The sequence below is a fragment of the Lepidochelys kempii genome, chromosome 2 (assembly GCF_965140285.1).
Source record: "Lepidochelys kempii isolate rLepKem1 chromosome 2, rLepKem1.hap1, whole genome shotgun sequence".
NCBI lineage: Eukaryota > Metazoa > Chordata > Testudines > Cheloniidae > Lepidochelys > Lepidochelys kempii.
Genome location: NC_136381.1, coordinates 24,484,351 through 24,506,850, shown reverse-complemented (window position 1 = coordinate 24,506,850; position 22,500 = coordinate 24,484,351). Strand labels below are relative to the sequence as shown.

Sequence of the window (22,500 nt, the reverse complement as noted above, 5' to 3'; positions counted from 1 at the left end):
AATTGAATGAGACTTTTTTTCATTTGACTGTTTCTCATCAAATCATACCTGTATTTTATCTTCCATACTCTCCTGCTTACTAAGACATAGGGAATCTCCATTAGTAGATCCTTCCCTAAGGGATGTCTCTGTCCGAACCACATGCTTCTCTGTACCTGTTGGCTTTCCCTCAGCCCTTAGTTTAAAAACTATAAAATGTGCTAATGCATCATGGGGAGAAATTGCCACTAGAAGAGCCAGTCAGTTATTCTCTGAAACATAGCATCTTTATAAAATAGATAGCAGTGTGTCTTCAAATATACTTTTAAAATCAGGCTTTTAGTTTTTGTATACTCACTTTTGTTATTCTGATGATAATCTACAAAAAATATTTCCAAGTAACACCAGTTTTAGGATCTTCTCTACAGCATTTTTGACTTTGCCAAAATGCTCTAATGTAGACCATTCTACCGCAGATGTAGCCACCAAGCACTTGGGTAGGTGCCATGTGTCTACACTCACAACTTCTTCCAAGTGTGCACTGACATTCATACCACTGTTATTTCACTTACTCTGAGCAAAGATAAACACAGTTGCATCCTCCACTGTGTCCCTCTGCACCACTGTAATGCCAGAATTGCCAGAACATGCCAGTTGCAATAGTGCTACCCAGTGCTACTCCACAGTGTTCTTGCCCACAGTTCAGTGACATCTCTGATAGGTCTCTGTCACTTATCTACTCACACTCCATCCCCTCTATGTAGGCCAGAGAACAGATGAGGCAGTACTCATCTGGTCTTGGCTCTGCTTTTCACTTGCCTTTGCCATTTTCTCCTCCTCCTTGCTTTTAAAGGCACAGAGTCCTAATACAGAGTCCTAATACAAGCAAAACTGAATGTTAGGTTTTTCCCTTTGGCTTTTTAACAATGTATAATCTGCATAATAAAGCCTTTGTATAATTGAAACATGTTAGAACTCCAACAATAAACTTTTCAAAGGGGAAGTGGTTATGCCTCATGGGGAGCCTAGCGGGATCTCTTCCATCACAGCAAGGCTTACACTGCTCCCCTCACAACATCTTAGTGGAGATACAAAAGAGAAGGAGATGGTTAACCCAACAATAATAACTAGGGCCCTACCAAATGCACGGTACATTTTGGTCAATTTCATGGTGATTTCATGATTTCAGCTATTTAAATCTGAAATTTCATGGTGTTGTAATTGTAGGAGCCCAGCTCTAAAGGCAGAGCTGCCGCCAGCTGTAGCGCAGAAGTGGTATGGTACTGTCACCCTTACTTCTGTGCTGCTGCCGGCAGAGCTGGGCCCTCAGTCAGCAGCTGCCACTCTCCGGCCACCCAGCTCTGAAGGAAGCAGCTCAGAAGTAAGGATGTCATGGTACGGTATTGCCATCCTTACTTCCGGGGTGCTGCTGGCAGGGTGCTGCCTTCAGAGCTGGGCATCTGGCCAACAGCCACTGCTCTCTGAAGGCAGCACAGAAATAAGGGTGGCAATACCCCGAGCCCCCTAAAATAACCTTGTGATCCCCCTGCAACTCCCTTTTGTGTCAGGACCGCCAGTTTGAGAAACGCTTGTGTCCCCCGTGAAATCTGTGTAGTATAGAGTAAAAGTACACAAAAGACCCCAGATTTAACAGTTTGTGATGCGTTTTTCATGGCCATGAATTTGGTAGGGCCCTAATAATAACTAAAAATCCAAAAAGCAAAACAGCTATGTCACAAAACGTGAACTCATGAAAGTAATCACAAAAAAACCCAGTAATAGGAACACAAGCTTCTTGCCTCCTCAAGTGTAACCACTCCAAAAAGGGGATGGCTCACTCTTGCAGAAATCAGCACGCTAGGTCTAAAGTTGATTCATTGTAACACAGCATTTGCTCAGGTGACTTGAATTCAGGGAAGAGCTTAAGAAAAAATCCCCAAAACTTCGGTTCTAAAGAACAAATTACAAATCTTGATAGTGAGGAAATGGCAGCATAGAGCACAGGTTGTTAACATATAGAGTAGTTGGCATTCTAGAGATATTGGGGTGGTTTTTTTTAATCTTAGAGGGAACCAATTGACTACACTTTTCTTCTGGCTGTTTAAAATCTTAGATACTTAAATTCCTACCGTTTTTAAGTTTAAAATCTAGGCTTTTATGTAGTGTATATGGTGTATGTTCTTATGCTGTCACTTGTACCAAGATAAGGCATGCCTTGCACGTCTCTTCTGGAAAATAAGATTACACATGTAAATGTAGTAGATTCTGTTGCAATAGGTAAATGTGTAGCACTGAGAATGAAACTACTCATATTAAATGTAAGTAGTAAAATACATAGGATGGATAGTTATCCATTATTGTTAATATGTTGATAGCTATAGTACTACAGAGCAGAAGATTGTAAAGAGCTGTAAATGAAGCTGAAGATTTTACCTTTGGTTACTCGCTTTGAGAGGCAGCATAGACTAGTGGACAGAGCACAGAGCTGGGAGCCAAATACTCTTGAATTCTAAACCCAGTTCTACCACTGACTCTATGGCCTTAGGTTAAGTGATTTCTCCATCTGCCTTTGTGTCCCTGTGAGTAAAGTGGAAATGTCAGTGATTCCTTGCAGGGTTTATATGGTAATTGCTTCGTGCTTTAAAGACGTAATATACTTTCATGAAGTGCTAAATATCATTACAGGTAATTTAGTTCTGGATAATTTTGTATATAAACTTTTTCAGTCTGGTAATCCTTTTTAATTTCAGTGTCTATGAAGAATCTGCAGAGAGTCTACATCAGTTATCGGACAAGCTCCCTGCTCCTGGTAATTTCACAGAAAGGCTAGTGTTTATCGTGAAGGTCCCTGTTCTGAGGAGCTTGCAGGCTAAGGACAGACAGACAGAAGTTAAGGGAATGGGAGCAACAAATGGGGAATTTTTAAATGTCAGCTAGTTTCACTCTAGGTGGCATTGCAGAAGTGGATACTTTAGTGACTTAAACATGGACTGGATATTTGCCTTGTGAATAAGCTCAGGGAGGTTGGACCATGCATGTGGTGGGGGCTGTGTGGAAGAAGTGATGGAGGTAACTGATTGTGAGAAGGCAGATGGAGGTTGAGAACATTGGCAGAGAGGGGGTGGAGGGTAGGTAACATGAAGCCCAATGTGCAAGTGTGAATAGGGAGGGGGAATTAGAGAGTTTTGAAGCTTACATTTGATTCACTAGCTGATGGGTGGCGGAAGTGGGTGTGGAGTGTTAGTGGAGAGATCCAAAGGAGAGTGATGATCAAATCAACAGGCAAGGAAAATGACTGGACTGAAGTGAGCGATGTGTGATTTTTTTTGGGAGGTCAGAGTGGAGGATGTTGCAGTGATCAAGGCAGGATATAGAGGGTCTGAATGGCGGATTTCACTGTGAGGGATGGAAAGAAAAGTACACACCTTGAAGAGGTTGAGGAGGATGAAACCAGACACAGCCTGGCAAGGGAGAAGGGGGAGTCAAAAATAATCTGTGTATCATTGACTCGAGTCACAGGGCTGGAGTTGCTGATGGTGATAGAGAAGGGAGGGAAGTAGAGAATGTTTGGGAGAGAAGATAATGCGTTTTGGTTTTCCTGTGGAGCATAAGCTGGTGACAAGACATCCAAGAGGAGATGCTAAAGAGACAGGCTGAAATTCCAATAGCAGTGTTTCAAATCTTGTTCCTACATTTCTTGATTCTGCCCCTTTAAACATATCTGATCTCCATCAGCAGTAAAACCTATCTTCTATAGAATGTTTTATAAATTTGGCTTACTCTTTAAAATGAGATGAATGCAATTAATGCACACCATGTGTGTTTTATTTACAGGAAGAGCCATGGTTGATGTAATACTACAGTCTTCTGAAAGAGATGCCCCCAAGTTAAAAGACTGCTTACCTGCTATTGGTGCCCTGAAACATCTGAGAGAATGGCATTCTGCAAAAATCACTATAGCAACAAATGACTATAAAGGGTACGATTTTTTTAGTTGTTCAAGCAGGTTCGTTATTTGTTTTGTGTCAACATGCACTACTGCTTTTAATAAAGCTCATGCAATGTCTTCGTTCTTGACAGGTATTCTTTAGGAAAGTACAGATTTCTCTCTTCTCGTTATTTAAGAGGAGGAGCTATCCAGACAATTCTGTTGCTGTAAATACATGCTTTCAGCAAAGGGGCCGACAGAAATGCAAGCATTTAAAAAGCTTCCTTAATATCTAGGGCAGTGGTCTCCAAAGTGGGGTGTGCGAGAGCCCCCATGGGGGTGCGCGGCAAGAGGAGTCCCCCCAAAGCAGCGCTGACCCTTCGGCGGCACACTGGTGGCAGCTTTTTCTTTTTTTTGCTTCCCCAGAGCTGGCCCTGGGGGTGCGCGATCCAAAAAGTTTGGATACCCCTGGTCTAGGGCACATTATATAAATATATTTTATCTCATTTTACTCAACTTTCCCTCATATATCTAGTTTTCCCTGATATCCTGGCTTCATTTTACATAACCTATTGTATAAAGTTAATATGTTACAACACGCAATTATTATTGATTAACTTTGAATCTGGGTTTGTAATTTTTATAAAATGGGAATTGTCAAGGTTCCTTCCCCACTCTGAATTCTAGGGTACAGATGTGGGGACCTGCATGAAAGACCCCCTAAGCTTATTCTTACCAGCTTAGGTTAAAAGCTTCCCCAAGGTACAAACTGTTTTACCTTTTGTCTTTGAACCTTTATGCTGCCACCACCAAAGTAAGTGCCCACTTGGAAACGTCTCTCCCCCCCCCCCCCCCAAATATCCTCCCAAGCACTACACCCCCTTTCCTGGGGAAGGCTTGATAAAAATCCTCACCAATTTGCATAGGTGAACACAGACTCAAACTCTTGGATCTTAAGAACAATGAAAAGCAATCAGGTTCTTAAAAGAAGAATTTTAATTGAAGAAAAAAGAATCACCTCTGTAAAATGAGGATGGTAAATACCTTACAGGGTAATCAGATTCAAAACATAGAGAATCCCTCTAGGCAAAACCTTAAGTTACAAAAAGACATAAAAACAGGAATATCCATTCCATTCAGCACAACTTATTTGATCAGCCATTTAAACAAAACAGAATCTAACGCATATCTAACTAGATTGATTGCTAACTCTTTACAGGAGTTCTGACTTGCATTCCTGCTCTTGTCTTGGCAAAAGCATCGCACACACAGACAGACCCTTTGTTCTCCCCCCCTCCAGCTTTGAAAGTATCTTATCTCCTCATTGGTCATTCTGGTCAGGTGCCAGTGAGGTTATCTTAGCTTCTTAACCCTTTATAGGTGAAAGGGTTTTTCCTCTGGCCAGGAGGGATTTAAAGGTGTTTACCCTTCCCTTTATATTTACAACAGGAATCAAGTTGCTATTTTTGCCTTTTGAAGTTAAGACTATTGACTTGAATATTTTTAATTACACCCAAGTTTGTTGATTGCCTATTACCCTCCCACCTAGTCAGCTCAGTGTAAAATATAGAATGCCTTTGATATGTTTTATTTTTAACCACAAGTCACTTCAGCTGCTTTTTTCCCAATGAAGAGAATTGGGAACTAGAGTAGGGGTGCCTAAGCTTTGGGTCCAATAGGTAGGCTCAGTCATCCATAGTCTTGCTGTCATTTGCCATAACCATGTACTTTCTTTCAAATCCAAGTCTGGCATTTGGGACAGAGGGTTAATCCCATAATATGTTACCTTGCTTGAGACCTGGTCAATAGAATTGTGATAAAACAAGGAAACTAAATGCGTAGTCCTGAAATAAACACCTATAGCTAGAGAAAATATTTACTTGTCGTAAGACACCTGCTAATACACAAAGAGGGAGATGAAAAACTATCATGATCAATTTATCACAATGGAAAATTCCTTCCTAGTTTCAAGTATGGTAGTCAACACTTCCCTGTGCAACCTGCTTTGGATCAAGTAGGCTTAGCTCCGTGCTGTGCTGAATATCCCTTATCCATAATGAGGCAACCTGGTCCTGCTCTTTCAACATGTAAACCCACACAAACAATGAACAAGGGTAGGGAGATCTTCTAGTTGGCAAGAGAAGCCAATGTCTTCCCTTTCCATACATGCCTCCTTATTCCCCTTTGTACACAGAGATGGCCAATAGTAGGACGTGCAGACCACAAGACTGGTAATTACAGGCCGACTTATTTTGCCAAGCCAGTCATTGCTTGATACAGGCCAGTGCATCCTACTGTCATCTTGGTGGAGCACGGAAACACCTTCCCCTACAGAAGGGGGAGCCAGCATTTCTGTAAAAGTTTGTACTTTTCAGAGTACAAAGTTATACATATTTCTCTGTGTTCACATATTTTCAGAAGTCTGTGTTTAGTGCTAACATTTAGTAGATACATTGGATTAAACCACATAGCATGTTAATCTGTAAAACTAGATGAAATATGAGATTCATTCTTTTTTCTTTACATTTACAGTGGCTGGCAAAAAATTGCAGACTACCTATCAGCAGATGTTGTGGCTTCAGATAATCTAATAAATATTATTGATTCAAAAGAGCTGTGGAGAGGAGAGATTCAGATATGGGAAAGAAAGGTAAATTAATTTTTTCTAGTTTTGGTTAACTTTGTTTTGGTTCACTGTGTACACATGCTGTATGAAATTGTTATGGGATATATACTGTATTATAAATGCTTAAACTTCCTGCTTTCATCTGAATTTTTTAACAATCTAATTATATAGAAACAAGTTTTAATCATTAAGACTTTTTTTCTAAACGGAGACAGTACAAGCTGACTTTTTTTTTTTTTTTTGTAATTCAGTATATCTAAACTGTGGAGTTTCATGATTTAGGGGCCTAACTTTAGGTACCATTCTTTTTACCCTCTTTACCTTAGGTTTGTGTGTGTGTGTGTGTTTCTAAGCCAAATCTTTTGTTGTTCATGACAAGCCATTATCCTCTTTCTGTGCTATTTTGTAGTACTCAGATGAAAACCCACATCTAGCACAAAAGCAGCAACCATTCAACTGTAGAAGACTCTGCTTGTGTTTGCAATGTCTTAATCTTGAGTACATTGCCTGGTGATCCAACCCTAATATTATTTGTACTTAGTTGTTTGTTGAAATCTGTTGGGCCATATCCTTTTAAAGTAATTGTGTATTTAATTGACTGAAGAAAAATGGGTTTATTAAAATAATGCTTTGCTTTATGTAAACTTTATTTAATTCTTCATCCGCTAGTTGCACCAAATGCTTGATATGCAAGAACATGAACATTTTTCTAACCTAATTCATCCCATTAATGTCAGGCTTTGTATCTGCCTTTTTAAAATATTCTATCTATTTTCTTTAGTTTGGATTTGAAGTTAGGTTTCCAAAATTTTGCATAAAGGGTGTCTCGGCCAAACCATTCAGCACATCACATTTAAATACTTGCTTTGCTGCCAAGAAAACAGCACAGTCAAAGACTACTAATATTTTGCCAGAGGTAAGGCCTGTGTTTGATCTTTCTTTGAACTACAGTAGTTCACTTTTTTTACCTTCCTGAGGAAATTAATAATGAGGGAAGCGATAGTCAGGATTCAAAAACAAATATAAAAGTACTGACTCTATAATGTACAGCTCTTAAGGCTTATCTTGTTCATATTTTTGTCTGGATAGTATCTGTAATATTTGATCTAATTACATGTCTAAAATGTGACACTACGTTCCCAAAGTAGAAACGAAAAATGGTTCTGATTTCTTAGCTTTCAAAAAATTTAATGTTAAATACTACTGTAGCATGTTGGAAGCATATATTCATTTATTTACTTGTACAAATACACTTTATTAAACACTTTTTTCTGAAAATTGCTTGTACCATTTTTACCCAGTGGAAATTGGTCGTCTTTTTTAAAGTTTAAAAATCTAAATCCATTTATTGGTGGAAACTACTTAATATGAAACCCCTTTAATGTAACCACATATATGAATTTTAATAGTTTTTTACAGTTAAAGCTTCTAAATATATTTTGTCCTTAATTGTATGGTCTTGGATGATTTGTATTTGTAGTATCTGAGGGAAGATGGGCTCAGAAGCAGCCCTGCACATATTATTTCATATGTATATTCTAAGGAATCTATTGGAAGAATTGTTTTAGGCACATTTCATAAGTTTGCCCTTTTAAGATGTTTAATTATATTTTAATTTGGCTATATTGCAAAACCTTCCTCTATTTCTCACTCCCACCTCCCTGCTTCAGATGTGTTTCTAAATAAGGACCCAGTTCAGCAAAGCACTTAAAGCAAATGATTAAGTCCCACTGAAATAATATCTAAAATATAAAAGTTACAAATTCTGAATTTAATTTCTTTTCAGGTTTTTCATTATTATGGTCCTGTGTTAGAATTCATGCGGCTGGTGGTGCTCTCAGATCTGCCATCCTATTTTGTATCAGATCTTGAATTTGAGCTGTATCCTTTTGTTTCAAAGCTCCTCTTTCCCCCCCGGTGTTTGCAAAGTGGGGGAAGAGGACGGGGGCTGTGGTGGGCTACCTTAATTTGCTATACTTATGATGTATATTTAGTTATGCCAAAGGTGCCTAGGCACCTTTTAGCGCTTCTATAAAACGAAATAAAATAAAGATGCATATTAATATTATAAAACTATTTTTCTGATTATATTACCAATTACATCAAGTACTGTGTAGTATGTGATGTGAGACTATGGTAATGTTTACCTTTCTATAGCACAATAATACTTCTCTTGTTATAGAAATCTGTGATTTAAAAAAAAAACTTTCAAAAAAAATATCTCTGGGTGCATGAAAGTTTTAACATATTTGCAATTTCCTGAGGATGTTTAATAAGATCTAATTATAAATAGGTGATATTAGAACTGGAATGTCTAATGAAAAGTTTTCTCCATATGGAGGATTTCAGATAAAATAAACTATATTCAAGTGATTCAGTAAATTCAGAGTTAAAATTAAAGCTAAAGCAGATGCAGAATATCTTCATATCTGAAACACTTTCCTTAAAGACAAAACTTTCAGCTAGTTTAACACATTTTTTTTACAAACAGCATAAAATATGTATAAACTTTTCCTGATCAAATCTATATTTTAGAGCATGAGTTTGAACTACTTATTGAACCTTGGAGCCCTCGTGGTGTGTACCTAATATTTGTAATTCAATAACTAGAGGGGGAAAGGAATCTTAAGTACTAAATGCATTCTCATGTGCTAACAAGAATAAGGAAAACAAGGACTAAATTATTATAGTTGTAAAGAGAGGGCTTAAAATAACACCAGGGTAGTCAGAGGTTAAATGTATACATCTTTGGAAGTGTTTTACTTATTTTTAAGACACTATTGATGCAATATATTTAATGCAATGACTAGATGAGGCATGTAAACCAATATATTCTCCATCTTATTCTGCACAGTATTTAAATTCACCTTTTATTGGCAGCTGGTCATTTAAGGGGAGGCCCTTCAGGGTAAAAGAGCTTCTTGTCCTGCTTCATTTTATTTTTGCAAGAGTCAAACCATTTATTGTCCAATGTCTCTATTCTTTCTTAAATTTAATTTCTGATCGCTTTAAAAGAAAATGCTCTGGTGTTCAATTTAATATACTGAATTCCTCTTATCTTTCATTCTAAATCTGGACCATTTTTCTTAAACCATCTTCTAAAAATAAGCGTGTTTCTTGGCTAATTGCAAGAGGGACTTCATTACACATATTAAAGTTATATGGCCAATCAGAAAAAAAAATGGCACTGATGTATGAATCTAGTTTCCCCCATCAGCAAGACCTGAATAGTGCTAATTAGTCTGAGCACTTGTGACCCTTTTTTTAAACTGAGTTCTCCAAAGCTAGGTAATTATCTCTGTTTAATATTGTCTCAGGATGTTTTAATACACCGTCAATTAAAGTACTCCTCAGTGCATTAGTGATCATACCAGTCTATTGAAGTAGTCCCATATCCATTTAGACTGTACTATACATAAAAAAGAGTGAGAAATTCCTCCCACTCCCAGACTTTTCGGAATACAGAATAACAAGTATATTAATTGAAAGAGATTTGTCTGTTACATTGGAACTGACATCTGTGGCAGTTCTGCTGTGAACTGGAGGCAGTATTGTAGCTCTAAGGGTATGTCTGCACTGCAAAAAAACAAAATAAAACCCCAAACAAAAAGTAACTATGGCAATGAGCAGACTTGGGTTTGTGCTGTGGGGCTAAAAATATCAGCGTAGGTGTTTGGACTCAGGCTGGAACCTGGTGAGAGGGAGTGGATCCTAGAATCTGCGCTCTAGTCCAAGTCCGAACATCTGTTTTTGGCTCTGTAGCACGATCCCGAATCAGTTGATCCAGCTCTGAGACTTACTGCCACGGGTCTTTTCTTGCAGTGTAGGCATACCCTTTAATGTTCTGGGTTAATAGACCATAATACTCTATATACATCGTGCGTAGGAATATTTACATGATTTAAAAGACATTTACCTAATAGAGAAGCCTCCATCCATAGTAGTAATTATCCCTACATATAATAAAAGGAAAAAGATCATGGATTAGTTTGTGATATGCAAATAGCTTGATCAGAGGTAGGCAAAAAGCCAAGTCTTTACAGCCTGCTAAAATGAAGTAGGCTCACAGCCATATGAAGTTTGTCATGCTTAGTTTTGTAAGTGGAGGTATAAAGTGCACTAGAAGTAACACACTCGCTTTGATCTAATGCCATGATAAAATTAAACAAATAATCTTAGCTTGCGTAGTTTACCTAACAGGTTGAAACAAAGAGGGCCATGCTGCTTTTTGTAGGATGAAGAGGAGAAGGGGATATTTTGCTATGCGCTCCTATTTTGTTATAGTGACACTCCACTAATGTTGAGCTTTCTGTGTGAAGAAAAGCCTTAAGTGGTTTTAATGTATATAGCTTATTCCAGTGTGTAGAGACACATTTACACAAAACTGGTATAAATTAAAGGGAATGGATAGCTAAGGAGCCCTTTGTCTTCTAGCACAGAAGTTAAAATATCCAGACCAGCACTTTCTGCAGTTGATACTGTCAGTCTGTTTCTAAAGCTGCCAATCAAATGCCTTTCAGAACTAAGAGGTGATGTTTTTATCCTACAGAAGGATATTCCATGTACCGTGAAATCACTAAACTTAAAAACAGAGAAATTGAGGAAGAGGAAGAGAATGCAAGAAGAAATATAATTGGGCCTCTCATTAAAGCCCCCAAGAAAGTACAAATATGACTGTAGTCAGAACACAAATACCCATCTTAAACTGAACCCATTCGTTATAATGAACAGCTTTCTCTGAAGGACCCACCAGGAACCATTCACTCACGTATGTTGAGCACACCAGAGAGGAAGAACATAAAAATACAAATCTAATCTCTTATCGAGGTCTGCGGGATATATTATTATACAGTTTAACCACTTTTCTTTAAGACCCCAGGAGTAAAGGTCTGTCAGCACCTCAAAGGATTGGATCCTAAATGATTATCTCAAAACTATCACCTGCTATTTTGGTGGTTGAGTGCAGAGTGAAAGATGGATCTCAGATTTTGTTCGACAGAACAACAACAAAAAATTAAAGAAAGAAACAGAAGAAGGCAACTCACCATCCAGGTGATATGAGTGCTGCTGGGGCCTGGAGTGCCTCAGTTATGACAATATATCTGTTGCTCTGTAGAAGTTACCAGAAATTCAGGCTTCAGCAGTAACATTTGATACGAGCTGATTAAAATCTTGATATATATAAAAACAATTAACTATCATAATGGTTAGAGATTCAATAAAGTATATAAAAAAATTGCTCCTACACGGTTACTTGGCAGCTTTCAATAAATATGCTGTATATCATAACATATATTTACAAAATGCCTGAGTTAGTATATTACCCCATCTGATAAAGAGAATTTATTCATTCTAATGCTTTGACAATAATGAGGACGGTGGTGGTTTAGTTTGTATTTAGGTGGATTAATATGTTTCTTCGCGTAGAATATGATAATAAAATGATTTATAAAACAGCAACCAGTAAAACCATTTGAAGATATGGCTCCTTAAACTTTTCTATACAGGAACTTGGCCAGAAACAGTATCAATGAAAAGTCTACACTGCTTTTGGACCAGATTTCTTCTCTCTGTGAAAAGGTATATTTTTTTATCAACTTTGCAGCAATTTTTTTTCAAAATTATTTTTGCATAATCTGTTTCTGTGTACTTTTAATTTAACACCTGATCTCCAAGGAGCCTCCTCCAAAATTTTCTTCTAGGGCCAAAATCTGCCTTTTTTTTTTTTTTTTAGATGTCTGTGCTTTATAGTTTCCAAGAACAGAACTCCGATGCCCATTAAATTGTGAACTTCAGCTAAGTTTTGACCTCATAGCACATCTTGATACTCACTCTGAATCCCACTCATCCTCACTCCCATAGCTGTCTTGTCTGCTCATTTTCATAATTCAGTTTAACCCTTTAACAAAAATTACTGACCCCACCCTCTTTGGTTATTTTCTGTTCCCACAAACCTTTTTTAAGCCCCTTTACAACAAGAGCCCCCCCTTCCTTTCCCCTGCCGACCTTCATAAACACAAACAGCAGAGTACTCTGAGTAATTTTTTATGTTCTGCAGGGCAGTACGTTGCATAGATGCTATACTGTTGGGCCAGCCATATCTTCAGTGTATTTGCCATATTCATAGGTTTTAAGGCCACAAGGGACCATTAGTTCACCTATTCTGACCTCCTTTACGTCACAGGCCATTACATTTCACTAGTTACCTATATGTGGAGCACAGTTCATACAAGCTGATGTAGCGCTTCTAGTGTAGACCTGCCCAAAGTCACTGATTTCCTCGCAGTGTTGGACATTCTTGCCTCCTAGAGGAATAGGAATAAAAACTGGTGATAGCCTTATCCCTCCATTTCTCATGTTGAATGTTGGTGGTTAGAAATTTCCTCAACAGTGCATTCTAAATGCTGTTGAACAAGCCACTGTATTATCTTACCTCTTATTTCTCTAATGCAGAAAACAAGAAGGCATAGTGCATCATTTATTTTGCAGTCCTAGGCTGATGGAGACATTTTTATATTTTGCAGATCGTGATGGCAAGAAAAGCCGATATATTTTGAGAAACTGAGAACATTCTATAGTTTTCGTAGGACAGTGCTTTTTAACTCTTTGTTCAGATACAATAGTTCTTGCTTATTCTTGGTACCATACCTATGAATAATTATGCAGTAATGTTCATTTGAAAATGCTGTTTGCCTGAATTTTTAAGGCAATGTAGGTATGTTTACACAGTGTTTCTGATGTTTTTAAAAGTAATCTACAGTAATCAGAACATTGGCTGCAGTGGGCAAATTGATATAATTATAGCAAGTTACTCATGTTACAGTGTGGAGTTGTGGTTCCATTATAAAGCCATATTTTTAAGTGTGTACAGTGTAGGTGTTGAAAACTGGCTCTGGTGTTCAGCTTGATATTTAGGATTTCTGCTAAGGAATGTATTTTCCTCAAACCCCTTCTTCATTTTCTATGACTAAACAGCTTAGTTGTTTTAAAAGTATACCTGTTCCAAAAAACAAACAAACCACAAGGTTTTTGGGCATTGGTATAACTCAGATAATTAGGATGTGTAAAAATGGTATTTAGCAGACATGTCAATTATGTTTAGTAACTTTAGTTTTTCTTCATAATTTAAAAAAGCTTTTAGAACATTTTATGCATACTTATTATGATAAACTAGAGATGCTCTGAAAATTGTGTGTAATTATCTGTACTAATAGATTGAAAATGTTCTAAAAGTTTTATATGCAGTCTATTAAATACAGTACAATGCATATTTTAAAGAAGTACATCAGAAACTTGCTGAAAAATGTATTTTTCCTGATTCCACAGCCTGAATGCTCAAGTAAATAAACATAGTTACTTCTGTCGTTCTCCTTATTACTAACATTTATTGTCCTGAGAGAGAAATATTGGCAGAAGCAACATCCAATATCTGAATTTATTGGAAAACAGAAAATATAAAAAAGATACGTCCTCTCTTGAGAATGGAGAGTAGCCCACTGTGGCTATTTATTGGAGTACACAATTAATTTCAGATTTTATTATTATATGGAGATATTGTTAGCCTTACCGGATTTAGGTTGAGTTGAGATTTGCAATTATAATGTGAATTAAATCTCTGTATCAGGTATGAAACAGAAAATACAGTATATGTGAATCCAGCAATACTCCATTTCTTAACTTTCCCTTGATTTTAAAAAGCTAACTTTTCACAGTTGGGAATGCTGCTTCTGCTTAACTCAACTCAGCATGATACCAATAGAGACAAGCCCTGTTTGACAGTGAACAAAAGAAGGAAGGAGTGTCTTTAATAGAAATGTACTTTAATGAGCCTCTAACCAATAGCTAAAGAAGAGGAAACCTTGAGCAGGTATACTCTAATCAGCTCATGCTACACGGTTTCAGCCAGTCACCAGCATGGATTAGGAGGGAATCCATCCCCTTCCACTCTTCCCCGTGTATTTTGGGACAGTTTTTTAAATCTCCTATCTCTGAAGCATCAGGGATGATCACAGCTGGAGATGGTACACTGGACAAGATGGGCCAGGGCTTTGAGGTGTTGCTGAACATTTGAGCATTCCCCCTCTCAGGTGCTTGGCTGGCCAGTTCTTGCTCTCTTGCTCAGGGTCTAACTGATTGCCAGAGCTGGAGTTGGGAAGGAATTTTCCCCCGGGTCAGATTGGCCGTGACCTTGGGGTTTTTTTGCCTTCCTCTGTAGCATGTGGGTGCGAGTCACTTGCCAGGTTTATCTAGGTATATCTCACATAATCATATCCCTGCCATTTTGGGGGCATCAAGATTGATTTACCTCAGTGCCCTCTATTCTCTGCCTGTGGGTCTCATTTACTTTGGTCTCATTTCCATTGTTGGGCTTAATGTGTGCGGGGTGGTGGCGGCCTGTGATGTTCAAAGAGGTCAGCCTAGATATTCTAGAGGTCCTTCCTGGCTTTGAACTCTATGACTATAGGAGTCATATTGAGAGCACTGTATTTGCTCTTTCTACAGGTAGGAGCCTTATTTGTTTTGCCTTGCAATGTAAGCAACATGTTGATTCCATCTCCTAGCCAGCTGAGTACAAAAAAATGGAAGGAATATATGGCCAAAAAACCAAAGGACATAACCAGTAAGTAATATATGTGTAGGGGTGTTGTGTTTATGTGTGCATCAGGAGTATATAATATAAGTAGGCTTGGCAGAATTTGATTTTTATTTTGTTATTATTTCAACAGATAATATCAATGTTTGTTTTTAAGCATTTTTTTCTGTTTTTTGTTGATTTAAATTTTCATAGTTCCAGGAAATTGCTGAGGAGGTCAGACAATAATTCTTAATGACAGTAGATATTGAGATTCAAAAAATTATAGCTTTTTAACCATTAAAACACAAATTGTCAACATTGCATATCAAAATATACAAAGTAAATATTCTTAAATTAAACTCCAAGTTCTCAAGCAGCATTTTTCTTTCTTTGCCTATCTGTAAATTTTGATTGTTATTGATTGAAATAGTTTTTTGTGTGTGTGGTAAAAATGGCATTTACCAATAAAAATCTAATCCTTTCAAGCCTAAGTATAAAGTTTTTATTAGCATGAATATAGAATAGTTGCATTACTTCGAAATGGAGCTGCACTGGGGCTAGCAACAGTGACAGAATCTCCATAACATACAAAAGGCCTTAGCTATTATAAATTCAGAGCAGAGAAAAATTAAAAATAACCTGTGCAAGTTTTGTGGTGGGTCCAGCCAGCCCTGGGATCAGGGGAATGTAAATGTGGCTTAAAGGTACCGTTGTGTGCTAGTCTTTAAGAGCTGGATCCTCAGCTGAATCTGATGTCTCTCCTTTCCTTTTTATTTTAAAAAGATGAAAGCCTCATTTTACAAACTAATTCAAGGCCATTGGTTTATGTTAACAGTGATATGATACACTCTAGTTAGCCAACAATGATGATAGCTGCAGAAGTTGTCAGGGATCATTGGTCAGTATAACTGAACAAGTTACTTATGCCCCAAGATTTTGACCATACTCTGTACAAATTTATAATTAGATTATCATGGGCTCTTTCCAGTCCACTCTCTCCATTGTGCTATACATTGTAAACATGGTCTCTTTCCTGAAGAGTTTATAGCCTAAGACGACAAGTGACATAGGTTTATGGGAAGAGGCATATAATCAGATAATTCAGTACGCATATGCAGTTGTAGTCCTCAAAATATATGATAAATGAAGTGTCAACTATGCTCATCTGGCCTCTGCCTGTTATGTCAGAGGTGTATCTTGAGGAAGAGATTGAAGGAGGAAAGGCTAGTGGCGTTACAAATCTGTTAACGGAAGACATCCATCTATGTGGGGCAAGCATGGAATAGGCAAGGTGACATTTGCATGAGAAGCAGCCACATCTGCCCTTTTGTTGTCATTGGCAAAGAGGAGGATATATGGGGATAAATGACAGGGAGAGAGGAGCAGGATTGTGAAGGGCCTTGAAAGCGAGGGCAGGAAGCTTAATGCTGTGAAACGTGGGCTGGGCTGGGTGGGGAGGGGAGGAAGGGCAGATGTGATGTGATTATAGAGAAGATTAGCCATTGGATTTTCATTGATTGAAGTGACAGCACAGGTGAAACCACATGAGCACAGAAGAACATTCTCATATTGAAGGCTAGTATTCCTAATCTCCCAGCTCAAGTAGAAGTACACTGTATACCACTTTCTCCAAAGCCTGTGGCTAGCCTGTTTTGAGTAAATTGAATAGGTGCTGGTCCACAATCTCTTAATTATGTGAGAGAGGTACAATGCTTCATCAAGATTAAAATATAAAAGAAGACGTGAAAACACCTTTTCTTGACATCTCAAAATGAGAATAAGTGTCTGAGATGAAGAGAATACTGCGAGGTGGACATAAAGAGAATACATGGATGAATGGATGTCTTGAATGTAATGCTTGTGCAGCTATAGATACCAATTTGATTTCTCTCCCTAATTTAAATTAAAACTGTTCTAGAAAACATTAGAATATTTTATACAATATTAATACAGATTTGTTGAACTTTCACTGCTAAAATATTATTTTTTGAGACAGTGTTATAAATGCCTCAATACAAGAGGGATGACAAAGCTTGAAGGTGGTATTAAGTGATTTGATCTTTGAAGCTTAATACAGTATTCTGAAGTGCTCAATCTCTGAGCTTCTTGTGTTAGCAGACATCTGTCAATTTAATAGTTTGTATAAAACCTGAAAAAATAGTTTCTTCAAAGTTATTACTGTCAAGTTCACAGTGATAGACTTTATTCTAGTACAATCCATATGATCCATGCTTTTGTTAAGAAATAGAATGGAGTATTTTTCATATGCTTCACAGCAGACGTTTCTTGCTATCCTTATATGTTTAATAAAGAGTTTAAATTTTTTAATTTATTAGGATAAATACCTGCTTTGTGAGTAGTATCTGCCTCATAATAAAAAGCATTTACAGAAATGTACATAGTTAATGAATAATCCTATTTTCTGACTTTTTGGGGGGGTGAGGGAGGAGGAGTAGTGAGGTGCCTAACACTTCACAACACATTTCTAAAAAATTAGGATTGTTTCAATCCAAATGTTCAAAGAAGGGTTTCCCACTAGCAAAGATTCCATCCACCACCACCATCTTTACAAATGTAGCAGACTAAGCATACAGTTTTGCTCCTGTTTTAGGATAGAACTAACTTTTCTGACTCATAACAAGGTAAGATTTAAGGTATTTATCTTCTCATTTAATAATAACTGAAATTTTATGGAGCACCTCTCATCCAAAGATCTCAAATGTACTTTACAAAGTTAATTATCAACTACATGCAGACATTGCCTCGTACATGGTGGCAGCAGCATTTAAATAACACACAACTATGTTATCCAGTAGTTCAAGACAGAAAGTAAAAAAACCAAACCCACCCTTATCCTGTTGAAATTAAAGTGATGTGTCAGGCACAATATGATAACCCAATTAGATGTTGTCAAGGATACCAGAATTAACCTTGCTAATATTGTAAAAAGTGCCTAGGATTTTTAATGACCACAAGTGGTCAATACCTCATATTTATCTCTTGTCCATAGGCATCATACTAGGATACAGGTTGAAAATTAATGTGAAAGAATCAGTGGCACATTTGGGTTTGGTATTTGCACCTGATGCATTTAGAATATTTTAGAAGTCTCCCATCAAAATACTGAGCACATTTGATTCTGCTGGCTAATGTGATCTGATTCAATCTCAGCTGACAAGGCTAGAGGCCATGCAAGTGACACCATGTTAGAGTCTAGAAAATATTATGCTTATTTTAAAGACTTTTTTTTCTCAGAATGGTTCATGATTATCTGTTGGTATTTGCTTAGTTCCAGAAATTGAGCTAAAAGGAGAGTCCTGCCAATATTATTTCTTGGTACAAAGCAATGCCTTTGGAGGGTGTAAAGCAACTTTGATTCATTCAGCCAATCAGATCAATGGCACAGCCACTCTTGCTTTAATAAATGGAAAGCTACAGACAAGCACAGAAGAAACACAGTCAAGTAAGACTTAAACTCTGTTTTTTAAGGGTTTCTGGGGGGTTGGTGGAGGTGACTGACAATATATGCCGTTTATTTACAGTAATAAGGTGGGGAAAACTAAGGGGAATAGTTACATTTGATAACATATTTTTGTTTCAGCAATATACTTGTAAAAATTATTTAACATTGATGGAAAAGGTCAGAAGAACTAATAACTTTAAACTAAATCTTTAAGTTCAAGTTAAAATGTATGTGATTTCAATATATTCTATGAGAGATGCATAGCCCATCATTTGTGATACTTTCATTGCCACATGGAGCAAAGAGAGTGCTTTATTGTACAACTCCAGTTAAAATGAATACTTAAATCAGACTTGCAAAATTGTCATGAAAATTGACCAACCCAGCTGAAATTCTAGTTGCTTACCCTTGAGATGAAATTTTTTTATTTTCCCTAGGCAAATGGACAAGTCCAATTTTGCAAGGCTGACTTAGATGACATTCAGATAGAGGAAGTCTGTTCCCTTGTAATTGGAGGAAATGGAAACGGAATAGAATTGACTGCCTGATCGTAATAGTTTATCTTAGTCAGATGAAAAAGGTGGTGGGGGAAAACCCTAAAGTCCTTCCCAATATGTTATAGAAATTGGAAACAATGGGTTATGTTCAAACATCAAATGCAGTAGTCTGTTTACCTCCTATACATGTTAATTATATTAACTGCAATAACATATCAAGATTCAAAGTCTGACTTTAATGCATAACAGCATGGAAATTCAAAGCTAAGGATTAGGCAGATATTTCATCCAAACCGTGCTTATTTATTATAGCGTGTAATATGGAAAAAGATTGCCAAGCATGTGGAGACCTCCTTGGTAGTTGTGCACAATAAGGTGACTTCTGGGTGGATTTTCAGCCTTCGCTTTTAATTTCCTTGCTTTAAAGGATTCAGCCAAATACTAAATTCTAGCTGTGGCTTTCTTAATATGAAATATATAGTAATGCATGTGTACTTGCGTCATACACAAGGATAGCTCCTTTAAGAAATAAACATGAGCTGGTGATTTCCTAAGTCATATGAGACATACCTAAGAATGGCTTTCTCATAATCCATACAGGCTTTTGTACTGCTGACTTCATCAGTTCTCTTCCACATTTCTATGGAGAGCAGATACTACAGAGAGAAAAGAAACTGGCTTATGTCCAAGCATTGGCCTTGAAGGAATGTCTCGGTAAGTAATGGAGAGAATATCGGATTAAATCACCACTGGATCTCAAATCGGTATTCAACAAATATATCTTCATTTTGAATTTTTAATGTGACTGTTTAATATATAAAGTCCCGGGAAGATAGTCTATGAAGAAGGAATAGAAACATTTAATATTGTTTGCAGTTAGGAAACAATTAATAATACATCTGTGATGACTTGTTGCTATGTTTTTTTTAAACCATAGAGATGAAAGAGCGCTGATTTTTATTTTGGTGTTTGAGTCTATGTTTCATAAATATGTTGTGGAGAGCAACCAGGTTTTATTGCTGAAAAGATGATTTCAGAAAGAGACTATTGTGGGGATTCAGTACTCCGCTACTTTGTAGTTCTTTCTGTTAATCTCCAGTAGTGTTTCTTTCTCTCTCCCTCTCTCTCTTTTATTTTTTAATGGTGGAGGTTGAACGTCTATTAGAGATTCATGTTTATTGTAAGTGGGTGTATCATTGTAAACCGGACTGAAAGGTTTTTCTCTTTAAGTGCCTCAACTTTGGGTGAGTAAGGAACATTTTGTTTGTCCCTTGATATTTAATCTAGTTTCATTGATCGAGCAGATTTAATTAAATGAAAACGTACTTTGGAGAGACTGCAGTTTTAATAGCCCGATCATAATGTAAATGGTTTGCAGTTAACAGGATGTCAATAGACTGAAGGTAACTTTAGTCATAAAAAGCACTTGTGAAAATGATCTCTGAACTTCAGCCTTCCCAATGTTCCACATGTGCTAATGGAATAAACTAGTAACATGTCCCTAAAGTATACAGTATTGCATGTCTTGTCAACTAAATTCTCTCCCAACCAGGGTCCAATCTTTCCTAATTGCTTAGCAGCTTGAACAGTAATTTTTTCCCCTTTTTCTTATTGTTTTGCAGAGAGGCGGGAATCAGGCAAGCAACCTTCAACAGTTTCTGCTGATGAGCTCAAAACCCTGTTAACACTTACTAGGGAACGTTTTTTAGAGTTGTATGACACCAGCCTTCCAAAAACTATTCTGCACAAAGCAATCAACAAAACTAGCCCCTACACAATGACTAGTGGTAGGCATCTGTATTAGAAAATTCACCACTATTTTATTGCGTTTGTTTTGTTTTTTGGAAAAGTATGTGCAAACAAGACTTCTTATTCACATATTGCAGTTACATTAAAATGAATGTTAAAGGAATTAATCCAGAAAGAGAGGAAAGTGGGAAATCCATAATATTTATTGTACATTCATATAACAATTATTCTCACCACTGGACTATTTACATCTTTTTGGGTATTGCTGACAATGATACTATGATTTCTGTATGATATTGAAAGCTCTTTATTGAATGAATGTGCATCTTATCATGTTCTTAAGATGTTTTTGTCCATCTTCACTACAAAACTGTTCATGTGTGAGAAGTAGTACAGTTTTTTTTTATATCACCTTTGTTTTTGTTTTTTTTCACACTTTCATTGAAGAACTATGGTGGTATTCTATCCAAGTAGCCTTTTTTATATTTTTACCCCATTAATTCATCTGTTTAATTCACATGGAAGAATAAGTGCATACATCTGGGATTAGTGGGCATAGTACTAGAATAGCAAGATTATTCTACAGAAGACCCAGCACTTACCATATCGTATCACAACTTTAATAAAAAGCCTTTCCAGGTTCACAGCTGCTATTTATCTGTGGCATACCAAACACATATCTCTTCAGTCAGAAAATTGTTTGCAAGCAGCAATGATTTAGGCCCACAGCAGTAATATGCTGAATACAGTACATCATCTTCTTGAGTGATGATTTTAACACATGCAGATAGGGACTGTGAAATTTTTTTGTATGTGTGGAGACTTCTCTAGAAGCAACCACTAAACACACCACACACAAATGTGCAGGATTTCCTAGTCAGTATAAAACTGAACAAGATGTTCCCTTTTTGAATTATTTATCGAGTAGTGTTGCCAGCATCATATATTTAGGTAATATCTTCTTTGTAGACATTACAAAATTGTTCTGTCTTTGCTCCACATGAATTTTAATATGATATAATTCAGTGGAGTCACAGATAACTCCAGTGTGATTGTCATGTGCTATCCGAACACTGTATTACCATGTCTGCACCATAACCTTTCCTCGTTACAACTCAATGTGTATTGCTACAACATGATGATGAAAATATCAGTCTCAGGTTTGAGTCCCCAGGATTATTTGGGGACTCAATTTATTACTGTGTGCTCTCTCTTTCTTCCTTTCTTGACCACTAGGAAGAATCTTCATGACCTGGTACATTTCCTCAGTACTCTTCATGCTGCCCTAGATGTGCCTGGCAATGTGGAGTGTGCTACTGTGAATGGCTCTGTATTTCCCTCCACAAAGCAGAGCATATGGATGTTCAGTTAGAGCCATGTATTCTATGACAGCCTCTCTTGGTGCCTTAAAGACTTGCCAAGAGGCTCTAGAGCCACAGTTTGAGTATCCTCCTGTTAGTACTAATAAACCCGGCTCTTTTGATTGAAGATAAATGGCATCCGATTTATTAAGTGTCAGCTGACAGTAATAGCTTTGGTATTAATCTAACTCTGTTTTTTTTCTCTCAGAATCTGAATTAATAGGGCCCAATCCTTTGGAGTGGCCAGAAAGAAATGTTCTTCAGAACTTGGAAAATTTTGAAAAAATTAAACAAAAAATGAGGTAATGGTAAATACTGTGTA

At 37.2% G+C, this 22,500-nt stretch overlaps 1 protein-coding gene across 10 annotated transcripts in view; it reads left to right on the top strand.

Annotated features, from left to right (window-relative positions):
• Positions 1–22,500, top strand: part of MTBP (MDM2 binding protein) — a 61,318-nt gene that overhangs the window by 10,143 nt on the left and 28,675 nt on the right. For 9 of the 10 annotated variants that reach the window (XR_012157102.2, XR_012157100.2, XR_012157103.2 and 6 more), the window contains 11 exons: positions 2,730–2,788; positions 3,814–3,958; positions 6,440–6,557; positions 7,315–7,449; positions 8,320–8,414; positions 12,041–12,113; positions 15,036–15,153; positions 18,398–18,571; positions 19,669–19,782; positions 20,691–20,855; positions 22,387–22,480. Coding sequence is in view for 6 of the 10 variants with exons in the window: in XM_073330241.2 (XP_073186342.1) it covers positions 2,730–2,788; positions 3,814–3,958; positions 6,440–6,557; positions 7,315–7,449; positions 8,320–8,414; positions 12,041–12,113; positions 15,036–15,153; positions 18,398–18,571; positions 19,669–19,782; positions 20,691–20,855; positions 22,387–22,480 (1,290 nt within the window). In the remaining 4 variants the exon portion in view is untranslated. The remainder of the gene's footprint in view (positions 1–2,729; positions 2,789–3,813; positions 3,959–6,439; positions 6,558–7,314; positions 7,450–8,319; positions 8,415–12,040; positions 12,114–15,035; positions 15,154–18,397; positions 18,572–19,668; positions 19,783–20,690; positions 20,856–22,386; positions 22,481–22,500) is intronic. The other variant, XM_073330237.2, reaches the window with a different exon arrangement.